We start from the raw sequence: 22,061 nt of genomic DNA, 5'->3' as shown, positions 1-22,061 counted from the left end.
AGCACAGCTCCCGTTCCTGCCTGACTCAAAATAACTTCCTTGATACACATTTTGTTAGCACTGGCAACTCTTTCCAGCGCCGCAGCTCTGCAGAGCAGGAGGCCGGGGACAGCGGGGCTGTCACAGCCGCTTGTGTCCCCGGCATGGATGGGGCATCCTGGCACACATCCACCCCCCCAGGTCGGGGAACATTAATCTTCTTACCCCTTGAGCCATCCGCTTCTGTTGGGGACAGAGGGAGAGCAGAAGCAAAGGGTTGAAGGCTTCAGAGGGGGCTTCTCCATCAACCCCCCAGCCCGAGACAGCCTGACAGAGCAGCAATTTTCCCTCTAATCAGGTGTAAAGTCAGAAAGTTCAATCCCTGCCTCAGCCACTGCTGGGCATAAGGAACTCTCAGGAAATCAATACTTCAAAGGTGCCTCGTGCGTCTTTATGGGAAGCTGCTACATTCCCCATCTTTGGTTCACCAGCCCTGAGCTAGAGGCGAGTGGGATGTGAAGCATGGGGTGAAGAAAAGAGCTTGTGCTTGCAGCTAAGAGGGGGTCACCTTGTCGGCACGTCCTTTCCCCACCAAAACCACCCCAAACACACGATCTCTTCCAGATGGGCTAGGCATGGCCACTGGCCAGAGGAGCTGCCGGTGCAGCGGAGCCATCCAGGGACCGCAGCCCAGTGTCTCACTCGAAGCGCTTTGCGCAAAGCAGCTGCTTGCTCTGGGTGTGACCTCTCGGAGATAGAGGAAGCCTCTGTATTTTGTGCTGTGCTTTCATTTAGCTTCCCAAAGCCATTTCTGCCTCTGGAAGAAACCCAGGCCCCATGCAGTGCTGCGGAGGCTGGTTAGGCACCAACCGAGGCTGGGTGAGGAGCTGCGAAATGCCGAGCGCCAGGTTAGCAGGAGGATACCCCCAGAGCAAGGCGTGATGCTCCAGGAGCCAACTGGGACGCAGGGGCAGGGACTCAGTTAGCAGCAGCAGCTAAAGCCCTGCAATGCCAATCACTTTCCACATCACTCAGGCAGGGGTTGGTTTGCAGCGCAGGTGGAGAAGCTGCCGGCCGGGCTGTGCACGGGCAGGCCAGCCAGCGCTGCTGCTCCCGGGCACCAGCTTCGCTGAGTTGATCCCTGCGTGTCCGGGGGTATGTCCGGGGGCGACAGCAGAGAAATGCAAACGGAAGGGGACTGCAGACAGGTGCTCTCATTTATGGCCTGCCGTTGCCGTCGATTTAATACCTTGTTTGCCTTAAATCTTTCCTGACTTTGTAAAGTTGCTTTGAACAAGGCACTTGATCGTACCAGGTTTCATCCCACACCTATTTTATCTCCTTCCTTGGTGATATGGTGGCCACCATGCCAGGCTCAAGAAGCAAGATACGTATCAGAGAGGGAGCGTAAAGCCTGCTGGGGGGGTGAAAAGGACAGCAGGGAAAGCGCCCTGATGGCATCCACTGCCTGCCCAGACCTGCTGGGGCCTGATCCTGGGGCTCTGGGGGGGGTCAGGAAGGAAAGCGGGTTTAGCCAAGGGGGTAACGTGATGGGCATCACCCAGCAGCTAACGCTGCCCTGGCAAGGGGCCCAAATTAATTCAGAGGAACTGAGCTCTGGGAGCGCCTTTTTCTCCCATCTGGAATGACTTAATAGTCAGTAACTAGCTCACATGGAGAGCTCTGCATGAGGCGAACGAATCCCACCCTGCTTCCCATGGCTCTGGCCTGGGCTCTGCCGCAGCTGCCTGAGAGCCCAGGGACAGAAGCACCCTTGGAGGTGCACCTTGGAGGTCCCCAGGACTTGGGGACCATCCTGCTGCTGGAACAACTGTGCAGAAACATCCATCCCAGGACACATTCATGATCCCCCCCCCATCTGCTCACCTCTCCCAGAGCAGCTTCAGGCAGTGCTGTTTGGAAACAAGGCACATAGACAGAGCAACCACAGAGGCAGAGGGACGTAGGGACAAGGAGAGGGTCCCCCCGCCCCGCGGCTGCTCCGGGCTTGTAGAGTCTACAGCTCCTGTGCTACCCTCAGCTCAGAGCTCCCCTCCCGCCTCCCTGGTCTCCATCACTTCCAGCAGAAATGCTAATCAATGCATTTGCAAAACATGGAAATGACAGCTAATATCACTGATGAAAGTGCTCCTGGCTCTCCTATTTCGAGCGGAACTTGAAATGTGGTTAAAAACTCCCTCTACCGCCCTGAACATTATGAATTAATTCAACTGAACCGTAACAAATAAATATACCTCCCCCCCAAAAGGTCTTTCCTTTAGTGTAAAATAAGAGTTCAATTAATATTCATAACACATACGTTTAGCATTTAAATTCAACATCCCCATCAGTTACACCAAGCTCTCACTACACATCAATATCTTTAATTACTCTTCTCTCCAGCAAGTGCTGAACCTAAGTAGATGGAAATATTTCCCTTACAATTTATACTCTGCTTTATTATGATCTGAGGGGTTTTAAATGCAAAAGAAAAAGGAAAAAATAAAAAAAGGAGCTGGTTTGTTTATAGCTCCAGATCATTTCACTCAGTGGCTTACAGGGGCTTCTTGAGCGCAGCGTTCGTACCCCTTGCTCACCAGGGCAAGGAGTCAGGGCTGGCACCTGCCTCCCGGGCAGTGGTTTATCGGAGAGGCACTTGCTACCCCTGCAAGAATGCTTTTAGCCCCAATTCTTATCTCCTGCCGCTGCTCTCTCCTGCTCACCTGAGTGAGAGCTGGGCAGGAGACTCGAGGTCTGGCTACAGCAACCAGCAGCCCCCGGTGAAGAGCTTCTCCCCGGGGAACCTCCCAGGTCCGATTTCAAAGGGAATGGTGCAGCCCCAGGAAGGGAAGGAGAAGCGAAAGGGCATCTCACCTTACTGGCTCCGGGAAGCAAGTGCAATTTGACGTATGGATCGGCCAAACCGTTATGGTCCATTGGCTTCAGGCCCTGGAGAGGAAACAGCAAAAAGCAGGAGTTAGGAAAACAGCGAGAGGCTGGGCAGGCGGGGTGGCTTCGCTGAGCCCATCTACTGATGCCCGTTTCTCCGGGATGTCGTCGGTCCATGGAGCAATTGCACAGTTTCCTTAGGACTGGGGAAGGAGGAGAGTATGGTTGGTGCAGGATCCGGGCTGCGCAGCAAAAGCCGAGCACACTCAGCGTTCAAATGTCATCTGCAGTTTGTGCCGAGGAGGGGCTGCGGGAAGGCTTCTCATCCGCACTTGGCATCGGCCGCAAAGCACCTCTCCGCTATTCCAGCAGCTGACACTGACACCCTGATCACAATTAATTTGGGGGTTAAGTAAATCAGCGCAGTGATTTTCGAGGTTTAAAATTACAGGGTTTTGTCATTTAATAGTTGCTATGAGCAAACATACACCCCTGCCGTTGTGGTGTTACTTTTAAGCGTTCCCAGAGGGTGTGATAGCACCTACCTAGTCTTCATTATTAAGGCACGGCTGAAGGAAGAACAGCTTTCAGGCCAGTGGGAGGCTTTCGCCAGCCGACTGCCGTGGCGTTTGCAGAGAAATCTGCGGGTACCTGAGCACAAATGCAAGGAAACACTCGCTGCAGCCATTCCTGATGGATTTTCTACTAGACCCTCACAGCTCTTAAAGGATGACATGGATCGTGTTTGTTATAGAGATGCTCTGGAGTTGATCCTGCTTCAGGCAGAGGGAGGAGACAAACCTGCTCTTCTAAACAAGCAGTGGGCTGAAAATCATCCAAGGGTGATGCACAAACCCAGCCCAAACCCATAACTGCACAGACCGCATGGCAACAAACTCCACAGGGCAGGGAAGCAACACAGGAGCATGAAAAACGGAGCCTAATTTTTCCCAATCCTTAGTGGAAATGATAATGGCTACACCATGAAAGTACTTGGATTATTTCCAGCCCGGCTGCAGGATCCCTGCAGGAGTTATTTCTAGGCTGTCTGAAGGCAATCCTCTGCCTGGGTCAGAAGATGGTTTCTCTGCAGAGGTACCCATCCAACCCCAATTCCAACCCGGGCATGGAAACCAGGCTGGGTGATGCTAAAGGCTCGTCACGCCCTTTGTGGGATGAGCAGAGTATTCAGTGCCCGGGATTAATGAGTGTGTGCAGCTGCCAGAGATCCACCTGGCAGGAAAGCATTCGTATGGGCTGCTGGTGGAAAGGCTGCGTGCGATGAAAATGTAATCATCAAGGCCTGGTTTGGGCAAATCAAAGAGGGAAATGCTGGGGTAAATCACTTCCATACTTCACATGTATGAAATAACGCACCCAGCTTAGCCCACGGTACCAAGGCAGCCCTTTGGGACGCCCCTGTCCCACCCCTCCCTGATTTGCACAACCCGGTTGAGGGTCTGAGCTGCTCCAGACTTTGGTGAGGGCTCTGCTTCGGAGACGAGCGCGCTGCCCTGGGGCAAGGGAGACCAAATGGTGCCCAGCAAAGAGGATTTTGCTTCTAAAGCAGAGCCAAAAGGATAAAAATATCAGCAGCAAATGGAGGCTAAATGGTTCTGCTTTAATTGCAGTGCCTCTCAGGTGACGTCCCCGGCCCAGCAGAAAAGGAAGGCAGCAGATACAGAGGACGGGAGGAAGGTGGTGGTGTTGGCTGCAGCTCCATGGCCAGAAAGGGCAGCAAGGGGCTGGGCTGGTCCCCAGGCTCCGGAGGGGATCCAGCCGCCTGGGCACACGAACTGCTCACAGCTGAGCAAAGCAAAGGGTCTCCACAGCCTCCCGTGGCGGAGGTGCTCCACCTGCCTGATGCCGCGCGGCAAATGAAATCAGAAGCAAGCAAGCAAATTCCCCTGAAAATGGATGGAGAAAGACAGGCAGCACTGTAATTCACCCATCAATTCAGTTCAATTAAATTACCTTCTGAGGAGGCTATTAAAGGCTTTTTAAACAGATGTGCTATGGAAGACGGAGTGACAGGAGCCTGGAAAAATGGCTCCTAATGTCACGTCTACCTCCCTCCCATGTCACTCGATACAAGTTTGGCACAGGGCTGAGTTTAAAATGACAGCAACCCTGATGGCTCTGCCCCGCAAAGCTGCTCCCATGGGAGCTCACCCCTCCCAGGGACCCAGAGGGTGACCGGCACCGTTGCTTCCCCTGCGTGGACGGACTTCTAGCCTAAAGCTGCTCCAAGAGAGCCAAGAGGCAGAGGAGGACCACAGGGCTCGTTCACGGGGGCAGTCTCCCATTGGCTTCAGCCAGCGCAGCCCCGGCTCCGATCAGTCCTCTTGCCAGGACCAATTTACAGTGCTGTGCATCACGGCATGGGCGATGGAGCCGAGACCGAGTTTCATCTTTTCCCTTCCTCTACTCAACCCAAAAATCCCTGCTGTAATCCTATGAAGACCGATGGCCCCACTGCATCCCAGCCGCTGCCAGCTGGTCTCTGTGCCAGTGACATTTAGCTAATCAATAGGATTTAATTACGAGTCAGGCTAATCGGGCTGCCAATTAACGCCACGCTAGAGGCATACAGAAATCACAGGAGACAGATTGGTTCCATCATTTGCTCCATGGCGAGCTGCCTGCCTGGTGAGCGGGCTTCCTGCTGCCCAAAAACCAGCCTGGATACCTCTTGCTGGGCCAAGGCGTCCCATTCCGAAATGGGGCAAACTCTGTGCTTCCACCCTGACAGCCCAGAGGACACACAGCTTCGAGACGGGAATTTCCCTGCAGTGATAAATATTTATGAGTAAATCCATAAGTAATGCTCAGTGCAGACCTCCAGCACTCAGCTTCAGTTGGAAGTGGGGGAGCATCCAATTGCTTGGCAGGGTGGAAACTCCCGGGTGTTTTCTAGCTGCAGCTGCAGCCAGCGGCGCAGGGAGAGCAGCGCAGGTACGCTTGGATGGGCAGTGTCTGCCCTGCATGGCCTGCCTGGGGCCAGGGAGCTGCCTGCACCGCTGCCTGTGCAGCCACCTGAGGCTCGTCCAGGGCATCTCCCTCCCGAAAGCAGGAGACCAACGGAGCTACAGGATAGCACAGCCCCACAGTGTCTGTGCTGCCTCACACCCCTATAGATCCCCCTATAGCAGGCTATTATCTCACTCCATGCAGCAGGTTGGGCTTTGTAGGACTGAGCAGAAAATGAGACCCTCACCCAAGCCACAGCACGGCATGCCAGGGCACAGACCCTGGCGCCTGCATGTTAATCGTATCATTTTCTGTCACATTTTATAGGAGGGGGTGATGCCCAGCGCAGCCCAGGGGCAGCCCGGCCGTTTCCCACACGTGACAGTACAGATCAGTGTAACCCCGGGAGAGTGTGCGGCGCTCATGCACGGCAGCAGGCAGCAAGGGGAGAGCCCTCCTGCCAGCCTGCCACATGGCTGCTCCCGCACTCCAGAAACGGGCTCCCACACTGCCCTGATTTATTCTCCCATCGATCCGAGCTGAGCCGCAACGTGCCCGAATTCAGCCGTGCCTGAAGCGTGAAAGGCAGGGTACAGGCAGGGCTGCTGCCAAGACCGAAAGCCATTAGCGTGAGGCGGCCGCTGGCAGCCTGCCTGCTCCTGCCTGCACAGGGCCCTGAGCGTTCTGCCTGCCCGGGAGAGGCGGCAGAAATGCTGGGCACGCCACCGCAGCCCTGCTCCAGCCAGGGAGCGATGAGGTTTCTTAGTCCTTATCTCCCCAGTGCCACGATACCGCAGGATAGCTGCTGCTTCGGCCCCACGGTGCAGCACTGGTAAGCCCTGATGCCGCAGCAGTTGCCCGGGGCTCACACCAGCATGGTGGAGGTGACAATCTGGTGCTGGCGCAGGTGGCACGGGGAAGGCATGGCGGCTGCCCCACCTGCTGAGACTGTACCCCGATTGCATCCGCTGAAGGCAATGCCAAAGCGTAGGATTGTCCTAAGAGGTTAAGGCTGGAGGTGGATGCTCCTTGAGTGTGCCGTGGTCTTCCCTCGTCCTGCAAAGGCAGAACTCGCCTCGCAATCCAGATGTGGACTAACAGCAGCCCCACACTCAATCCATTCATCCCCAGGAGGAACCAGGACCCTCGCTTCTCTGGCTAGAGCCTGCAGAGATGCTGGGCACTCTCTGCTTCCAAAATCAGCTTCCAGATATCCATCTGTTGGCACAATGGCAGGGCAGATCTCTGCTATTAGGGAAACTGAGGCACCAAGCGCCTCGCTCCTGGTGTAAGCAAACAGCCTGGGGATAGCGCCACGGCTACCAGCATCCACACCTGTACCTCCTGCAACAAAGCAAACCTCCTTTCATTCCCTATTCCAGCTCCATCCAAATTTAGGATACGGTCTTGACCTGAGGGTCTGGAAACACCCAGCGTCTCACAGATCCCGCTGTGAACATACACCAAGAAACACCTCAGACGTCCCCAGGCACCCGGCACCAGGGCAAATCCCCCGGCATGGAGCAGTTATCCCCACCTCCTGCACAATACAGCGGCTGATGGCTGCAGAGCAGAAAACTGGTGGCAGAGCACGACTGATTGGATTTACCCCGCCGCCAGTGCCTCCAAGTGCCCACTGACCCCCTTCCCACTCCCCAGGAGCCGATAAGGGGACTCGGGAGGGCCATCAGCAGATATAAAAGTGCTGGAGATTAAAATAAATAGAGAGAAGCAAACAGATGAAAAGGGAGAGAGAATTGTTTGGGGGAGTTATCGAAGGCAGAAAGAAAAACACTTCTCACATTGCTGAAATAGTGCAGGTTTTAAAGGCTGCTGGCAGCGACTGAGGCTCCAGGAGCTGCTGGAGGTGGGACACATCCTGAGGGCATCTTCCTTGGGGGCCTGAGACATCGTATCCAAGACACCGGCCAGGCCACCCCCAGCCCAGATCCAAGGGCAATGCATGTCCCGGCACTATGCTGTGGCTCGTGTGTGGCCCCGCCTCACGGGCCACCGCATCGCCTCCTCTACAGCACTACTTCTAATGTCTACGCAGCCAACACCGGCTCCCACCGATGGCAGCCGGGGTCCGGGCCCTTACCTTTTTGTAGTCAAGTTTTGGCAGCTTTCCCCAGGCGAGAGATGAAATGAGAGCAAGCAGATGGCAATGTAAATAAAAGAGAAAAATGGGAGAATGAGAGCAGAATGGAAATGAACAGGACTCGAACGCTTGAATGTCAGAGCAGCGAACGGGGGTCTGCCCACCCCGCGAGCAGGGGCGATGCCAGCACCGCGTGGTGCCCCCAGCCCTGTGGGACGGGGTCAGTAACCGTTAACTCCCGTACAGCCGGGTGGGCACGGCAGGGACCAGGGCTCTCCTTCGTCAGCCCTGACTTTGCTCTCGCTGCTGTTAGATCTATCTCTTGCAGGTCTCCTTCCTCCCTGTCTTCCACCCACTGCAAACCCAATTAGAAATCTCCTCCTTGGCACCGCTCCCGAGCACACCAAGGGAAACCTGACCCAGAGGCTGCCGGTGAATTCATGGGAGACAGGCATGGGGGTGGCAGGGAGGGAAGCAAAACCCACTGGCTGCCTCATCCCTGCCCCGGCAGCCCTGCCCAGGAAGCCGTGGGTGCTGCTCTTGTCCCCTGGCCAGGAGCAGCTCCAGGTCTGCCAGGGCAGATGCCTCCACGCTCACCCCCAAAGCCAAGCTTTTGTGCTCAAGGTCCTATTTCAGACAGGGAGAGCCCTGGGGCAGGGACGTGCGGGCTCAGCACCCAGCGCAATAGGCTCTGGGGTGGGCTGGGGGCTGCAAATAAACCAGTTGCAGCTGGAGGGGAGAGGAGCATCCTATGAAGGCAAATCTGGGGGGCCAGCTCACAGCTCGTTCTCCTGCAGTTTCTTCCATCTTCTGTAAAAATCCTCCAGCCCTTCCCAAAGTCTAAAGGGACTTAGGTCTTCTTCCACCAACCCACCACTGTCGGGGACCAACCGTGTTGACCTGGAGCCCTCGCTGCTCCAGACCTCAGGCCAGCTGAAACAGACAGGAGCCGAGCAGCGCGCAGAAGCACCTTCCACAGGCCCGGAGGCAGAATCAGGACCTCAGTTATCTGTTTCTGCTCCAAAATGTGAAAAAAAACCCTAATTGCTTCAATCACACAGACGGCAAAGGCGCTGAGGCAGAGCACTTTGTGGCAATGATTAGCAGCATTTAAAAGAGCCATTTATAAACTGACAGCCGGTCACAGCGTCAAGTAAATAACAACATTGGGTTGGGTGCTTCTCTAAAAAGCATCAATAGCTGTAACCATCTCGGCACGGGGATGAGCAGCCGTCTCTGTCCCGCTGGAAATGCCCTGAAAGGCAGGGACAGAGGGAAGGAGAGGGCAGAAGCACTGGGTGTTGGGATGAAACTGGAGATGGCAAAGGGATGGCTGCAGCCGGGGTCATCAGAGCCCCCGGTGCAACCCGGGGACGGGGGCACACCTGGCCGTCCCCACGCGCTGCCCTCACTGCTGCATTTGCTTGGCACAGCCGCAGTGCCCGGGTGGCCTCGTGGTTTTGGCAGGGCTCTGGTGGCCCCATAACGCAGGACAAAGGTGGCCAGCTCTAGGCATATTCGGTCCTCGCTGTTTGCACGCCCGGCGCTGAGACGTACCTTGGCTTTGTTGATCGTGCAGTGGAGAGCGTTGTTTTCTTGATCGTAGAGCAAGCTGAAATCCAGCGTCCCCAGCGTGGCTGCAAAAGAGAAAAGGTGTTATTAACCCGTGGGGCCCAGCATACATTGCCTCTTCTCCCTCTAAGCACTAAAGGAGTGGATGAAGATGCTAGAGAAATGGCTGCAGACATTATAAACCACAGAGCATCCTCCTGTGAGCCCTGTTATGAAACATGGCTTCATGCTGGGAGGCTGGTGGCCATCCCCATGTTTGGCTGGTGGGGCCGGCACAGCCCTGGGAGAGGAGCGAGAGGGATGAACGGCTGCGGCTCACCCAGGCACTGCAGCCAGCGCAGAGGCTTTGCCTCCGTGGGCTTTCACACAGGTCACCCCCTTCTACCAGCAGCCCCACGGCAGCTTCCCGTCCCCCAGGAGCTGAAGGGTCTTCTCCGGGAAGATCCGGGCACGGCTAGGACACAGCTGGGACCTGCTGTCGGCATATCTGCCCCTCTCCAGCGCCGCTGGCACTCCCAGAATGCGTATTTGTATACTGACACCTTCAAACAAATGAGCCACCAATGGGATCCCTTCCCAGCTCCAATTTGGCTGCAAACTGTAAATTAAACCCAGTGAGAATGGAAATACTTTTATGGTTAAAATGAAAAACACCAACAGCTTTTAATCAGAGCAGTGTTCCCTTGCGGCATCTGCAATCCAGGAACAGCAGCAACAGGGAAGCTCCTGAGACAGGACCACAGGGAAGGGGCAGGAGACCAGAACAAACCAGAAGAGCCTCAGCAGCAAAAGTACATTCAATTTGAGAAATTCTTTCCCTTTGAACAATCTGAGCACATCATGCTAATCTAAAGCAGAGGAAAAGCCTTAAAAAGACAGGCTTTCCTAAAACATGATTTAACCTTCTCCAAGGCTCCTGGACTCAATTTGCACACCAAAGCCCAAACGTGGAGCAGCACCTCCTCCAGCACAGCTTCGCCTACCACCAGCCTTGAACTTCCAGGGCGGCTCTGGACCTCGCAACCTGCACTTTTTCATGCCCACCTTCCCTAAAAGGGGTCTGCCCGAGCACTGCCCTGCTGCCACGCAGCATCCCACCGCTGTTTCCAAGGTAACTGCACCTTCCCACTGTGCACGCAGGTTCAGAGCAGGGGGGGGAAAATCCCAAATAAAAACCACAACAATTTTGCTTAATATCAAAACAGGGTTTGCTGCCTGGGAGGTAAGTTAGATGAACTTTATGGCAGGAAATAAGGTGCTTTTTTCCAGTGTAAATAGCCTCTGCAGCAAGGTGCCCCGGGAGGCGGCAGATATTCAGGGGACTGAAACCTTCCTGCTGCAATTTCACAGCAATCTTCCAGCCCAAACGCAAGTGAGCTACAGGTTTGCCTGCTAGCAAATAAAAATCATTGCTCCAGAGCAAACATCTTGCCTTCAAAGCAGAGCAAATATTCAGAGAGATTTCTGCCAGAATAATGTACTCCCCCTTGTTCTGGAGTAATTTCATGGCACATTAGCTATTGGTTTAGGTAAGTCATAAATCAGTGGGGTTTACCTGCCAGGGCTCAGGGAAGATGGAAGTGATACAGGGTGAGGCCAAACCTGCAACACCTTGTACGTCATCTCTGGGTTTGGCCCAAACGGGCGTTTCCAGAGCAATTACCAGCAAAACTCGCTCCACATCATGCAAGGAGGAGGAAAGCGCAGCAGTGCCCCAGTGGGCTGGCTGCCCCCGGCCCCTGCTCGGCGACAGGGAGCTCACGGCCGCGTACGGCCGTGTCAGAGCAGCAGCCCCGGGGCATCGGCGCAGACCGCCGTGCTGGGGCGGGTGTAGCGGGAGGCTCCACAGCACACGGGCGAAAGGCAAGTCAGCAAAACTTGACAAATCTGCGTTTTTGTTCGAGAGCGGAAGATGAAGCCTCCAGTTTCGGAACCTCATCATTTCCACCTGCCCTTTAATCAGCTGCTTCCTGCCCCCCCCGCCGCTCGGCCCTCCCAAGTTCAAGCTGTTATTTTATTTTTATCACAGAAGGGGGCCCGCGGCTTAGCCTGCTGGCTTTGGCAATTTATAAAACAAATTAAAAGCTTGGCGTGAAAACAGACTTCAGCCAGGAAATACTGACAAAGCCTCCTGTCCCCTCGGCGCTGCAACCTGCCCCAGGGGCGAGGGCAGCGGGGAGCCCGCTCCGGCAGGCTGGGCAAAACCCAAAAGCACCGTCACACAGCAGCAGATGCTTGTTTCGCATCTGGGGACTAAGGTCCTGCTCCCCAGCACTGGCGGTCCGTGAGCAAACCTTGAGCAGTTCCCATTCATCTCGGAACTGCAAGGAGGCGGGAGGGCACGGACAGGGATGCGTGGCTCCCCCCAGCCCTGCCAGGCTCTGTCCCCAGCTCTCCTCCAGCCCTGGAGGGGTTTTCCTCTCTGCAGGAATTTTTTTCATTGATGGTGAGTCTCGATTCCCAAGGAAGGGTCTGCCTTCGGCAGAGGGATGTGGAAACATCAGCAGAACATGTTGTGCTAATTGCTTAAAAACACAGCCGTATGGAGATGACAAAAGGGATCAGGCTAACTTGGGGTTTGGCAGCTAAGGTGCCACTACGGAGCCGAGGGCGAGCGCTGCTGCCAGAGCCAGGACCCAGCAGGGCAGCGGATGCTGAGGACACGTCTCCCGCAGGAGCAGAGTGCCTGCGGCGCGGTCGCAGCCACACTGTCTCCGTTATCTCCTGGGGATGCACTGCTGGGTGACGGATCCAGCACAGCGGTGAAGGCAGAGACAAGGCTGGCGCTCAAACTGCCTGCCTCCCCGGCCGGCTGCTCCCAGGCAGACTGGCCTCAGGGTTGCTCCAGCGCCTGAGGAGATGGCAGGAGACTTCCAGCTGAATCCAGGGGTGGGAGCCACCCTGCAGCCCACAACAGCTCCGTGCGAACCCCCATGGGACTGCAGCCCAGCTGGAGAGCCAGCCCTGCGCTCCCGGAGCGGGTAGCATGCCGAGTGAGCGGTCAGGCACGCCAACACCAAAACACCGGCACGGGTCTTACTGCTCTCACCCCTCCTGCAAAACCGCCAGCACCACATCCAACCCTGGCTGTGGGAGACTTGCCCTCTCCAGCCAGCAGGATTGGGCCCAAAGCCTCTGGGCTGCAGCAGCCACCCAGGGACGCACCCTGCTCTGAACAGGGCCCTCCGCAAAGCGGCTGAATCGCCCTTCTTTGATGACTTTCCTCCTCCCACCCATCCTCGCAGCTGAGATGCAGCTCGATTGTGCTCTTAATTAGGGGAGCGAGTGCCTAAAAAAGAAAAGGGCAGCAATTAGACTCGAAGCGCTGTTACTAGATGTATTTAACTCGACTGGGCTATTCCGAATGCTGCCCTCTAATCACACAGGCTGCAAATAAAAAAATATAAATAAATGTCTTTGTCAGGCATTACAAAGGCAGCTTTCCGCTCTCCAGACAGCGGGCAGGATGTATCATTATTATTATGATTATTCTGCTCCAATGACAAAATAACCATTAGGAGAGCTGAACTCATTAGCAGGTTCTGACCCTCTTTCCCCTCCATGAATTGGGAGAGATTGATGGGAAGGTGCCGGCCAGGGTCTGGCATTTAACACAGGCTCTAAAAAGGAAAATAAATCTGACTTGCACAGGAATGCGGCCTCTTCTCCCACTGACCTTTGGTCATTTTGATTAATTCAGTGGGACACAAAATTATTAGAGGCCAGCATAACCGGCAGATGCGTCTCCGGGCTTAGCCGTGGGATATGGCGAGCGCGCCTGGAGCCCGCGGGCAGCGCGGCGCCCTGGCACAGTGCCGCTCCCGCCCTTGTTGGTGGAGTCGGCAGAAATTGTTTATTTCTGACATTTCCCATCAGTGCCCAGGGTGACGGGGAGGCTGAAGTAGCTTCTATTTATACCTGCGGGATGAAAGGCAAAACGTGGTGATAAATCTGTGCTCTGCTCCCTTATCCAGCTCCTGTCCTTGCAGGCTATGTGCCCTCGCCTGGCTCATGCAGGGCAGCAGATCTGCCCCCTCGGTGGCCTGGGACACCCCAAGGAGAAGAGCTGCTCAGCCCAAGAGATGCTCAAGACGCAGAAGAGGCACCGACACTTGCAGCACGGACCCACAAGCTTCAGCACAGCCCGCAGTGGAGGGAACCGACGACTGAGTGGGCTCTTTACCTTTCAAAGTCAGGGAAGCTTTCACATCGCGACTGCCATTAGAAAGCCCGGCAAGGCTCTACGCTGGGAGAAACTGAGGTGTGCACAAAAAAACCACTATAGAACTAATTAAAAAGAAGTCCAAAAGCCTTAAGTCCCTCTGCTTATCAACATTGCTGCTCCCAAGATAACCTGCTCATGGATTTTGTGCCAGGGAGATCAGAGTGGAGCAGTAAAAAGACTGCTGGGGATTGTCTGGATTAGCTCTCCCTTACAGAAAGCACAGGTTCAGTAACCTTCAGACTGGGTATTTTTTAATGCACTATAAAAGATAGGTCCCTATTCTTCCATTGCTTTAATTTTCCTCTGCGATGGAGATAATTTTAAAGGTCCTGAAAGGCAGCAAGTAATTCTGTGCGCATACAGCCCCATGTAAAATGTCCGTAAATGACTCCTCAGGAGGAACAGAAATTGTTTCTTGCCATTTCCAAGCAGGGCCACTGAAGATCGCTTTGGCGGGCGGCTGCATGCGCTCCTGCCTCCCCGGGTGCGGCAGTGCCTCGTCCTGGCCCAGCGGCACATGGCAGGGCAGTGCGGGCAGTGAGCGCTGGGGCAGCTCGAGGACCGACTCCCTGCCCCACGTGGGAGCAAGCCCCTTAAAGCCCCCAGGGTTACCCCTGGAAAACAGTTCCGTCAGTCCCAGCAGCCTCCTGCAGCCAGGGCTGAGCTTGCTCAGCACCCACAGCGCTCCCAGTCCATGCACAGACCCTCTTGGGCTGCTGCTTGCGACTCGTGTGCCTCCGCAGGGAGAGGGTGCGTGGCTTGTCAGGGATGGATCCCACAAGGTGCTGAGTTGAGGTGCTGCAGACCCCGACGGCTGCAAGCCCCCAGGTCTGATGGTAGCACTGACCTCTGGCATGAACCTACAGCCACAGGCATCGCTGCGGGTTTCCGCATCAGCCGGGGAAGGTGGCAAAGGCAGGTGGAAACAGGACACTTCTGAAAGTCAGCATCACTGTGAGCTACTCCGTGAAAAAGCTGTCCTGTGGAAGATTTTGGACATGTCCCAGGGGCAGCACACCATGCTGGGACACAGACATTCCCATCGGCACGGGAGCATCGTGGGACTCTGGTCCATTGCTGCAGGCAGGGAAGGATGTTCCCAGTCCTACATGAAAAGCCAGCAGGGACCGGATCCAGCACACAGGCAGGAGACCTTCCTTCCTTGGGAGCTCCACAGATGTGGTTGAATTCAACAGGACCAGGAGTGAGGAACAAGCACAACTCTTCTTTCTTGCAACTGCTCCCTGCCTTGTCGTGGGTTTTTCACTTAAAATCTACAGCAATCAATAGTTCTTCATTTCGGAGACACAGCACCAGCCCCTGGCAAGCTCCGGAGCAGGGAGCTGCTTCTTCACAAGGCTGGTTGATGGATGCTCATCAGCTCTTCTGTCTTCTCCAGGAGGAGTGTTCAGAGGAACACTTATCTGCTCAGAACAGTTCAGGGATGCAATTATGTTTTACAGCACTAAATGGTCCCTGATGTCAGCAGCAATTAGACTTCCAGCAATTTCAATTTAGAGATGGCCTTCAAATCTCTCCCTTTCTCTCCCTTTAATGAAATACAGTATTGCAATTAACAAGCCCCCAAAATTGCCTTCAGTGTTAAATACAACGATGAAAGATCCGGGAACCCCTTGGGCTCGAACACATTGGAGCGATGGGTGTCAGTGAAGGGATGAGGGCAGCAGAGTCGCCGCAGAGCAGGGAGCCTCCCTCCTCCAGCTAGGCATCATCTCCTCTCCTGCACGCCGGGACCAGGGGAAGGTGAAGGGCTGGGCAGGCTGCTGGGGAGGGAGGGAGCCAGGCAGAAGGAGGGCCTCTCGCTAACCAGCAGCTGCGTGGCTCCTTCATTAGCAGAGATGCTGGAGGCTGTGGCCCATATGCTCCCTCCATCGCTGTTGGAGGAGGGATGCCCAGGCAGACCCTGCTCGCCCTCATGTACTGGCCCCGCCAGGTGCCACACATTTATCCCCAGCACTTCAGGGTGTCCCTGGCCATGGCCACTCCCTGGGAACGAGCATCTCCAGGGGCTGAAGGCTCCTTGGAGGACCAGGAGCACCTGATGCACAGCCTCCACCTGGACCACCGATGGAGCAGCCGGCAGGAGAGGGTGAGACCTCCCCCGACGCCAGTGCCTTCCCGATATCTGGGTATCCTATGGGAAACCAGACAGGAACTAATCCAAAGTCACCTCAGTTAGCACCCTGCATCTCCCTTGGGAGGGCTACAAGCTCCCCGATGCCCTTAAACCTCGGGTCTGACACCGCCTGGTACCTACACGTTTCCTTGGTGTAGGCAGCTCCGGTTGCGGTACAGTTGGCAAAACCATGCTCCAGGCTCTGCTGAAATCAGCAGTGGTTTGTTTAGTTTCCTGAGTAAAATAATACTTCTTTTGGCCTTATCTGGATTGAAAAGACGATTCAAAGGTTATAAATAGCAGTGGCAGCATATGCTAAGAAGCTGCGTTTCAGAAGTAAATATCCTCATCGTTTCAATGCACATTTCCCCTTGTCGTCTCTCCTGCCTCCTCCTGTCTGGCCGAAAGCATTGCCAGGTGACTTGCAAACCCTGCACCCCTTAAGACCTTCATTCTTCTTTACGTCTTTAAGCAGTCAGTAACTAATATCTGCATGATGGCTTTGCCTGCCTAATTATCTCCTTTGCTCAAAATAAGAGTCTTCCTAAATAACTTCTGTGGCGTTGCTTGCAGCAGGCGTCACGAGCAGCCATGCACCAGGACAGACCTCTCAGCTGTAGTTTGGAGAAGTTGTTTTTATGCTGCTGCAGCTTGGAAGCTCACGAGCCTGCTCCTCCCATGAATAAAGCTGGGCATGCTATAAAATTGGCTGGGTTTGTACATATATAAACAGCCCTGGAGCACTGGCAGGAAGAGTACATGGGCAGCTCTTCCAGAAATGCCAGCTCCCACTGCAACCCCCTCCTCTCAGGCTGCCTCCCCATCTGAAAACCCAGAGCCAAACACATACAGAGAAAGGAGGAAATTCCAGCTCTGGCTGTAGTCTTGCTCCGAAGCCAAGCAGCGGCTCGGGGGAACAGAGCATTTCTTCAAGGGCTAGAAACTTGCTTGCACGTTACAGAAGAAGGATGGCCACTCCATCCAGTGCTGTCCCCCAGTGAGAGCAGCCACGGCAGCGGTCCCTCAGAGGGGCCACATTTCTACCTCTGTGCTGCTTGCGCAGAGATTTCAGAGACCTTTAAAAATCTGTCAGGTACAAATTCATGCTGGTGCTGTGGAGGGGAAAGTGCAGCCACTCGAGGGGCAGCAATTTGCTTGGAATCGGGGAAGATGGGAGGCAAGACCCAGCTCCTTGCAGGTGGCACATTGCCATCTAGCTGGCATTTGCTTATTTTTCTTGTGAATCAAGTTCCCCTGGCAGTGTGCTGCCCGACTGGGTGGGAAGCATCCCTGGTGGCGGGGGACCCCAGGGTCCAGGGCACTGCTGGTGTCACCAGGCACCAGCCAGGGGAACCAAAGATGAGGTGAGAGCCGGGTGTGCCGAGGCAGTAGGAGCGAATCCCCTCCCTTCCCATCCCCAGATCCCTGCTGGTCCTCTCAGCTCACAGCAGATGCTAGTGCTGGTCCAAGGGCACCAAACCACTCTTCTGCAGGGTTTGTACCAAACACACGTTTCCCCATCTCTCCTGCCTCATTCCACCTCCTCAGCAGCTCTGTCAGGGACAAACCCACTGTGGGAAGAGCCCTGCTCTGTACAGCTTGGGCTCTGGTCCTGGAGTGTCCCTGCAGAGTGGGGACAGAGGAGGCATAGGGCAGTGACAGGTCCCTCTCCCAAGGGCCTCCCAAGGGCCCTGGGATGGCAGAGGGTGCCAACTAAGGCCCTGCAAATCCTCACAGCAGCGCTGCTGGCAGGTCTGATGGGAAGGGCTGGCTCCATGCAATTCCCAGTGCTCCCAGAGCCAGCCCCAACATCTCCGCTCATTATCTGCTCTGTCAGCTCCCTGGCCCTGCTTGCTCCCTGCCACTTGCTGCATTCAACGGGCTGCTTACGGCTGCCCTGTGGGGACCATGCTTGTTTTCCTCAGCACCTCTACAGCTCCTGAGTGCTGTGCTCCCCAGCTCCGCAGGGCTGCAGTGTGGTGCCCCAAACCACTGGCCTCAACCCCACATGCCCCAGAGCCATCAACCCGAGCCTCTGCATCAGCCTCCCAGTGACCGGTGCCATCTGCCCGTGGCAGTGGGTCTCCTCCCACCCCATCGCACCTCGGCCAGGTCCCTGCCCATCTCTGGAGGGATCCCACCTGCCTCCTGCAGCCCTGGGATTCTTGGTTTTCCAAAGCACCGAACACATGATTGCACACACACACACACACGTCCCTGCTCCCTGTGGATGCCAAACCACTGCGTCAGGCCACCCTGCTTGGATGGGAGCAGACATTGATGCTTCTCCCAGGGCTGCCCTGCTCTGGGGCTGCCCACAGCCCAGGGAGAGGCCGTCTGGAGGAGGGAAGCTCCTGCCGGTTCCGCAGGCACCTCCCAGGATTGCTGGTGGGGTCAGGAACACCACTCGGCAAAGGATTAAGAAATGCGGTGCAGGGAGCCAGCCCAGGCGAGCTGCAGCAGGGTGCAGGCAGGACCTACCCTGCACCGCTCCCTGCAGCCCTGCCAGGTCAGGCAGGGAGGCTGGCAGCTCCGGTCCAGCCCCTGCCCGATGCCACCCTGCAGTGCTGCGGTGACTGAGCAATACGGCCCCGTCACCCATCAGGCTGGTGCTGCTGGAAACCCAGAAACACCAGGCTGGAGAAGTAACCCCCGGCAGGAACGAGTGTAGGGGAAACCCAGACAAATGCTGCATTTCTCCAGGCAGGGGCAGCTCTACTCCTCCCACCCGGCCAGCCAGCACCATCGCTTCAGTGTTGGAGGAGGGAAACCTGCAGGCAGGTGGGACAAATGGGAAGGAGCCATCCTCTCCTCCTCCTCCTCCTGATGGATCCTGCCATGGCAAAACCCTCTCCCTGCACCTCTCTGGGGGCTGTGCTGGGAGTATCTCTGGGGAGCGAGGCAAGACACATCCCTGCCCAGCAAGCCCTCGCCTCGTGGGCGCTGCACTCAGGCTCTGACACCACCGTGCCCAGAGACCTTGGTCAACTCCCCGAAGCCTGTGTGGCACCAGAGGGAACTGACACTACCTAACCCCCAACACTGTTCAGCCATACAGGCAGAGACAGGTTCCCCAGGGGAAATTTAGTGCAGGTGACTAATGCAGCAGCCCTGAATCACCCGCCAGGGATGTGGGGGAGCTGAAAGACACTCCCCAGCATAGCCGATGGCTCAAGTCAGGCTGCACGAATCCCCTCCCAGCTCCCCGCCTGGGAAATGGGGCCAGCAAGGCCCTGTCTGGCTTTGCAACTTGGTTCATAAACATGGAGGAGTGACAGTCTCATCCTGCACATTTATGCCAAGCAGTGCCCCGAGAGCGGCTGGGATCATCCCGTGCTGTCCCCAGAGATGTGACATCAGCAGTGCCACCTCCTCGCTCTGCTCCTAGCACTGCTGTGCCTTTGCCAGCGGAAAACCCACCACATCTGGCAAAACAGCCTCAGCAGTTTACCTGACACCTGTTACGCTGCAAGAAACACTCTTCCTAACACCAGCCAGGGCGAGACAAACACCCGCCAGCCCCCGGCACCGAGCCGAGCCACTTCCAGCATTGCCGGCGGGACTAAACGCAGAAGGCAGCGCCCTGGGCAATCTCCCCACAAGTCACCTGGTGAAAGCGCTGCGCCCCACAGCCCCAAGCACTTTGGCTCCCACACACACCTCTGGCCCTTAGGTCCAGTTGCTCCCATTTCTATTACCGGGATGAGCAAAGACGATCTAATAATCAGAGCAGCAAATAACCCAAATCCGGTTAAAGTCCCTGTTAACTGCCTGGCTGGGACAAACGCGGCTTAGCAGAGATGTTCTCCCTGGGAGCGCAGCGGCTCTCACCTCCTCCAAAGAGACCATGACCCCGACACCGGCATAGGGAGAGAGGAAGCATCAGTTTGGGGCTTGCACCCAGAGCCCCAGCCTCTCCCGGAGCCATGGCTGGTGGTCAGCAGGCAGAGGGGGGCACGGGAGCGGCTGTGCCGCCTTGCAGCAAGCACAGCCCTTTGGGGAGCTCTCCCTGGGGTCATGCTCTGGTGTCTGGCATAGCTGATAGCAGCCCAGGCCGGTCCAGCACCCAGCAACGAGGGAGCAATGCCAAGGCAGGGCTGTGACATTTTGCACAGGGAAAGCCACCGCCTGCCCGGTGCTGGGCCGTAAACAGCTCAGTGTCATGGGAGCTCAGCCTCCACCTTCCCCCAGGACGAGCACACAGCACCACTCAGCAGCACTGACTCCCTTCCTCGGCATCTCCCAGCTTCAAACTTTGTGCTCAGCCCCTCGCAGGATCTGGCCCCTAAAGGCTGGGCTGAATCAAAACCTTGGGTTTTAACCGACCTCAAGGAAAGCAATGCTATCCCAGCCACCGCGGCTGGCAGAGCCAGAGAGCAGCTGCTTTGCAGCCTGCAAGCTCCACCGAGCTGGGTAGGAAGGACGTTTTGGGTGGGGAAGGGTTAAACGTCACTGCAAACACCTGCATCTACCAGAACCAAAGCCTTCTGTTCAAAAGCCCCCCCTGGTCTCGTGCAGGGCTCTGTCTGCAGCTGGAGGGTGAGGAATGACACGCCGGAGTTTGCCGAGGGAGAGGACAGAGATTTCCCAGGCAGATGTCATTCCGAACAAATCTCCCCAATCTGGAGCTGGGCAATGCTGGAGCGTATCGCCAGCTAATCAGCAGGATGGCTGGAGCAGGCTGCACCACTGAGACGGATTAACCAAAGGGTCTGAGCCCAGCTGGCAGCTTTCGGAGGCAATGAACTGAGCAGGGACAAGGCAGAGAAGTGCATCAACCACAACGGCAAAGCACAGCAACTGGTGGCTCTTGGGAGACTTCCCTAGTTTGGGTTCAGTGGCCAGACTGGCTGCAGCAGGGACACTCCCAGGGCCTCCCTCCACCCAGGGGCAGCGCCGGAGCCGTGCTGTGACAGCCTTCCTGGCTAGAGCAGAGGGCTTGTCACTGCTGCAATGTAATCCCAGGGATGGACAGCGTGGCCAGCAGCTGGGAAGGGTGCACGGCTTGTGCAGCAAGATGGGGGACCCATCCTAAAACCCACCCTTGCCCTCAGCACCCGGCAAACTCCCGTGGAAACTTGGGAACTCACTGCAGTCGTCGGACTCGTAGCCCTCGGGGTCCACCACCTCCTCAGGTGCTTGGCACTTGGCCGGCTGCTCGGCGGGCGTTGTGCCATACGCCCCGAAAAGCTGGTCCACGTCCTCGTCCTCCTCGCGGGGGCCCTCGGCAGGGCTGACGGAGGGCTGGCTGACGGTGGAGCGCAGGGCGCTGCTGCGGCCGACGGCGGCGGGGAGCCCGCGGGGAAAGCGGGGGAAGTAGTCGGAGATCTGCTTGATGGGTTTGATGGGGCCGGGGCAGACGTCAATAGCCATGTGCTCCTGGATACTTATGGTCATTTTCTCTCCTTTTCGGAGTGTCATGCATGCGGCTGTCAGCTCCAAGCTCCCCCGGAGAAGCCCGGACTGCGCGCAAGGGAGCCGTGAAGTTTCTGCCAGGGGAAGCAGAGGCAGGCGAGGGGGGAGGCTCTGGCGGGCACCTTACGTGGTTCTCGCGCCCTGAGCTTCAGATGCCGCACGCATGCTGCTGCCGCCAGCTCTGGCTCTCACACAGTCCCTGATCCTGCCAGCGCTGCCTGTGAGTAAGTGAGCTAGACGGAGAGACGGATAAGAGGCAGGGGGTGGGCTCTCGGGTGATGTCACCAGCTAGCAACAAAGCGGTACCCAGCAGCGGAGAAATGAGGGCTGTGGCCGGCCCGCCGCCCCAGCCGCACGGCTGCCAGTGTGGGCAGCCAGCCCGCTGCCCCATCCCCAGCAAAGCCCCGCCATGCCCGGGGGGGAGCAAAGCAGAAGTTGGGTCGAAGCCCACCTCCCCGCACCCCATCTCCCTGCCAACGTGGGGTCAGTCCCCGCCAGACCTCTCCGGAGGGGGGAAGGTCACTGCGCCGGGTCAGGAGCCGCTGTCCTGTTGCGTCGCATCCCCAGCACGCTGCCGAGAGGGAAGCAGGGCTGCCCCAGCCCCTGGGGACCGTGGCAGCCCCCGTGCCCTCCCGGCACGCTGCAGGGCCGTGCCAGGGAGGTGCTCTGGCGCATACTGAGGAGGGGCGCGGGTGGCACGCAGCCTGCTCCCAGCTCCAGCCGCACCGCTGCTCGCAGGGGTAGGGGCAGGCCCGGTTTGGCACCCCGGCGCC

General features: G+C 56.7%; 1 protein-coding gene across 1 annotated transcript in view; it reads right to left on the bottom strand.

Moving 5' to 3' along the window:
• DOC2B (double C2-like domains, beta) overlaps positions 1-21,294 on the bottom strand; it is a 35,157-nt gene extending 13,863 nt beyond the window's left edge. The window contains exons 1-3 of the mRNA XM_009324207.1: positions 20,964-21,294; positions 9,497-9,576; positions 2,854-2,928 (exon numbers count right to left, since the gene is read on the bottom strand). Coding sequence (XP_009322482.1) covers positions 2,854-2,928; positions 9,497-9,576; positions 20,964-21,294 — 486 coding nt within the window. The remainder of the gene's footprint in view (positions 1-2,853; positions 2,929-9,496; positions 9,577-20,963) is intronic.
• Positions 21,295-22,061: the final 767 nt, after the last annotated feature.

The sequence above is a fragment of the Pygoscelis adeliae genome, unplaced genomic scaffold (genome assembly GCF_000699105.1).
Source record: "Pygoscelis adeliae isolate BGI_AS28 unplaced genomic scaffold, ASM69910v1 Scaffold290, whole genome shotgun sequence".
Taxonomy (NCBI): Eukaryota; Metazoa; Chordata; class Aves; order Sphenisciformes; family Spheniscidae; genus Pygoscelis; species Pygoscelis adeliae.
This window is presented reverse-complemented; position numbering and strand designations above follow the sequence as displayed.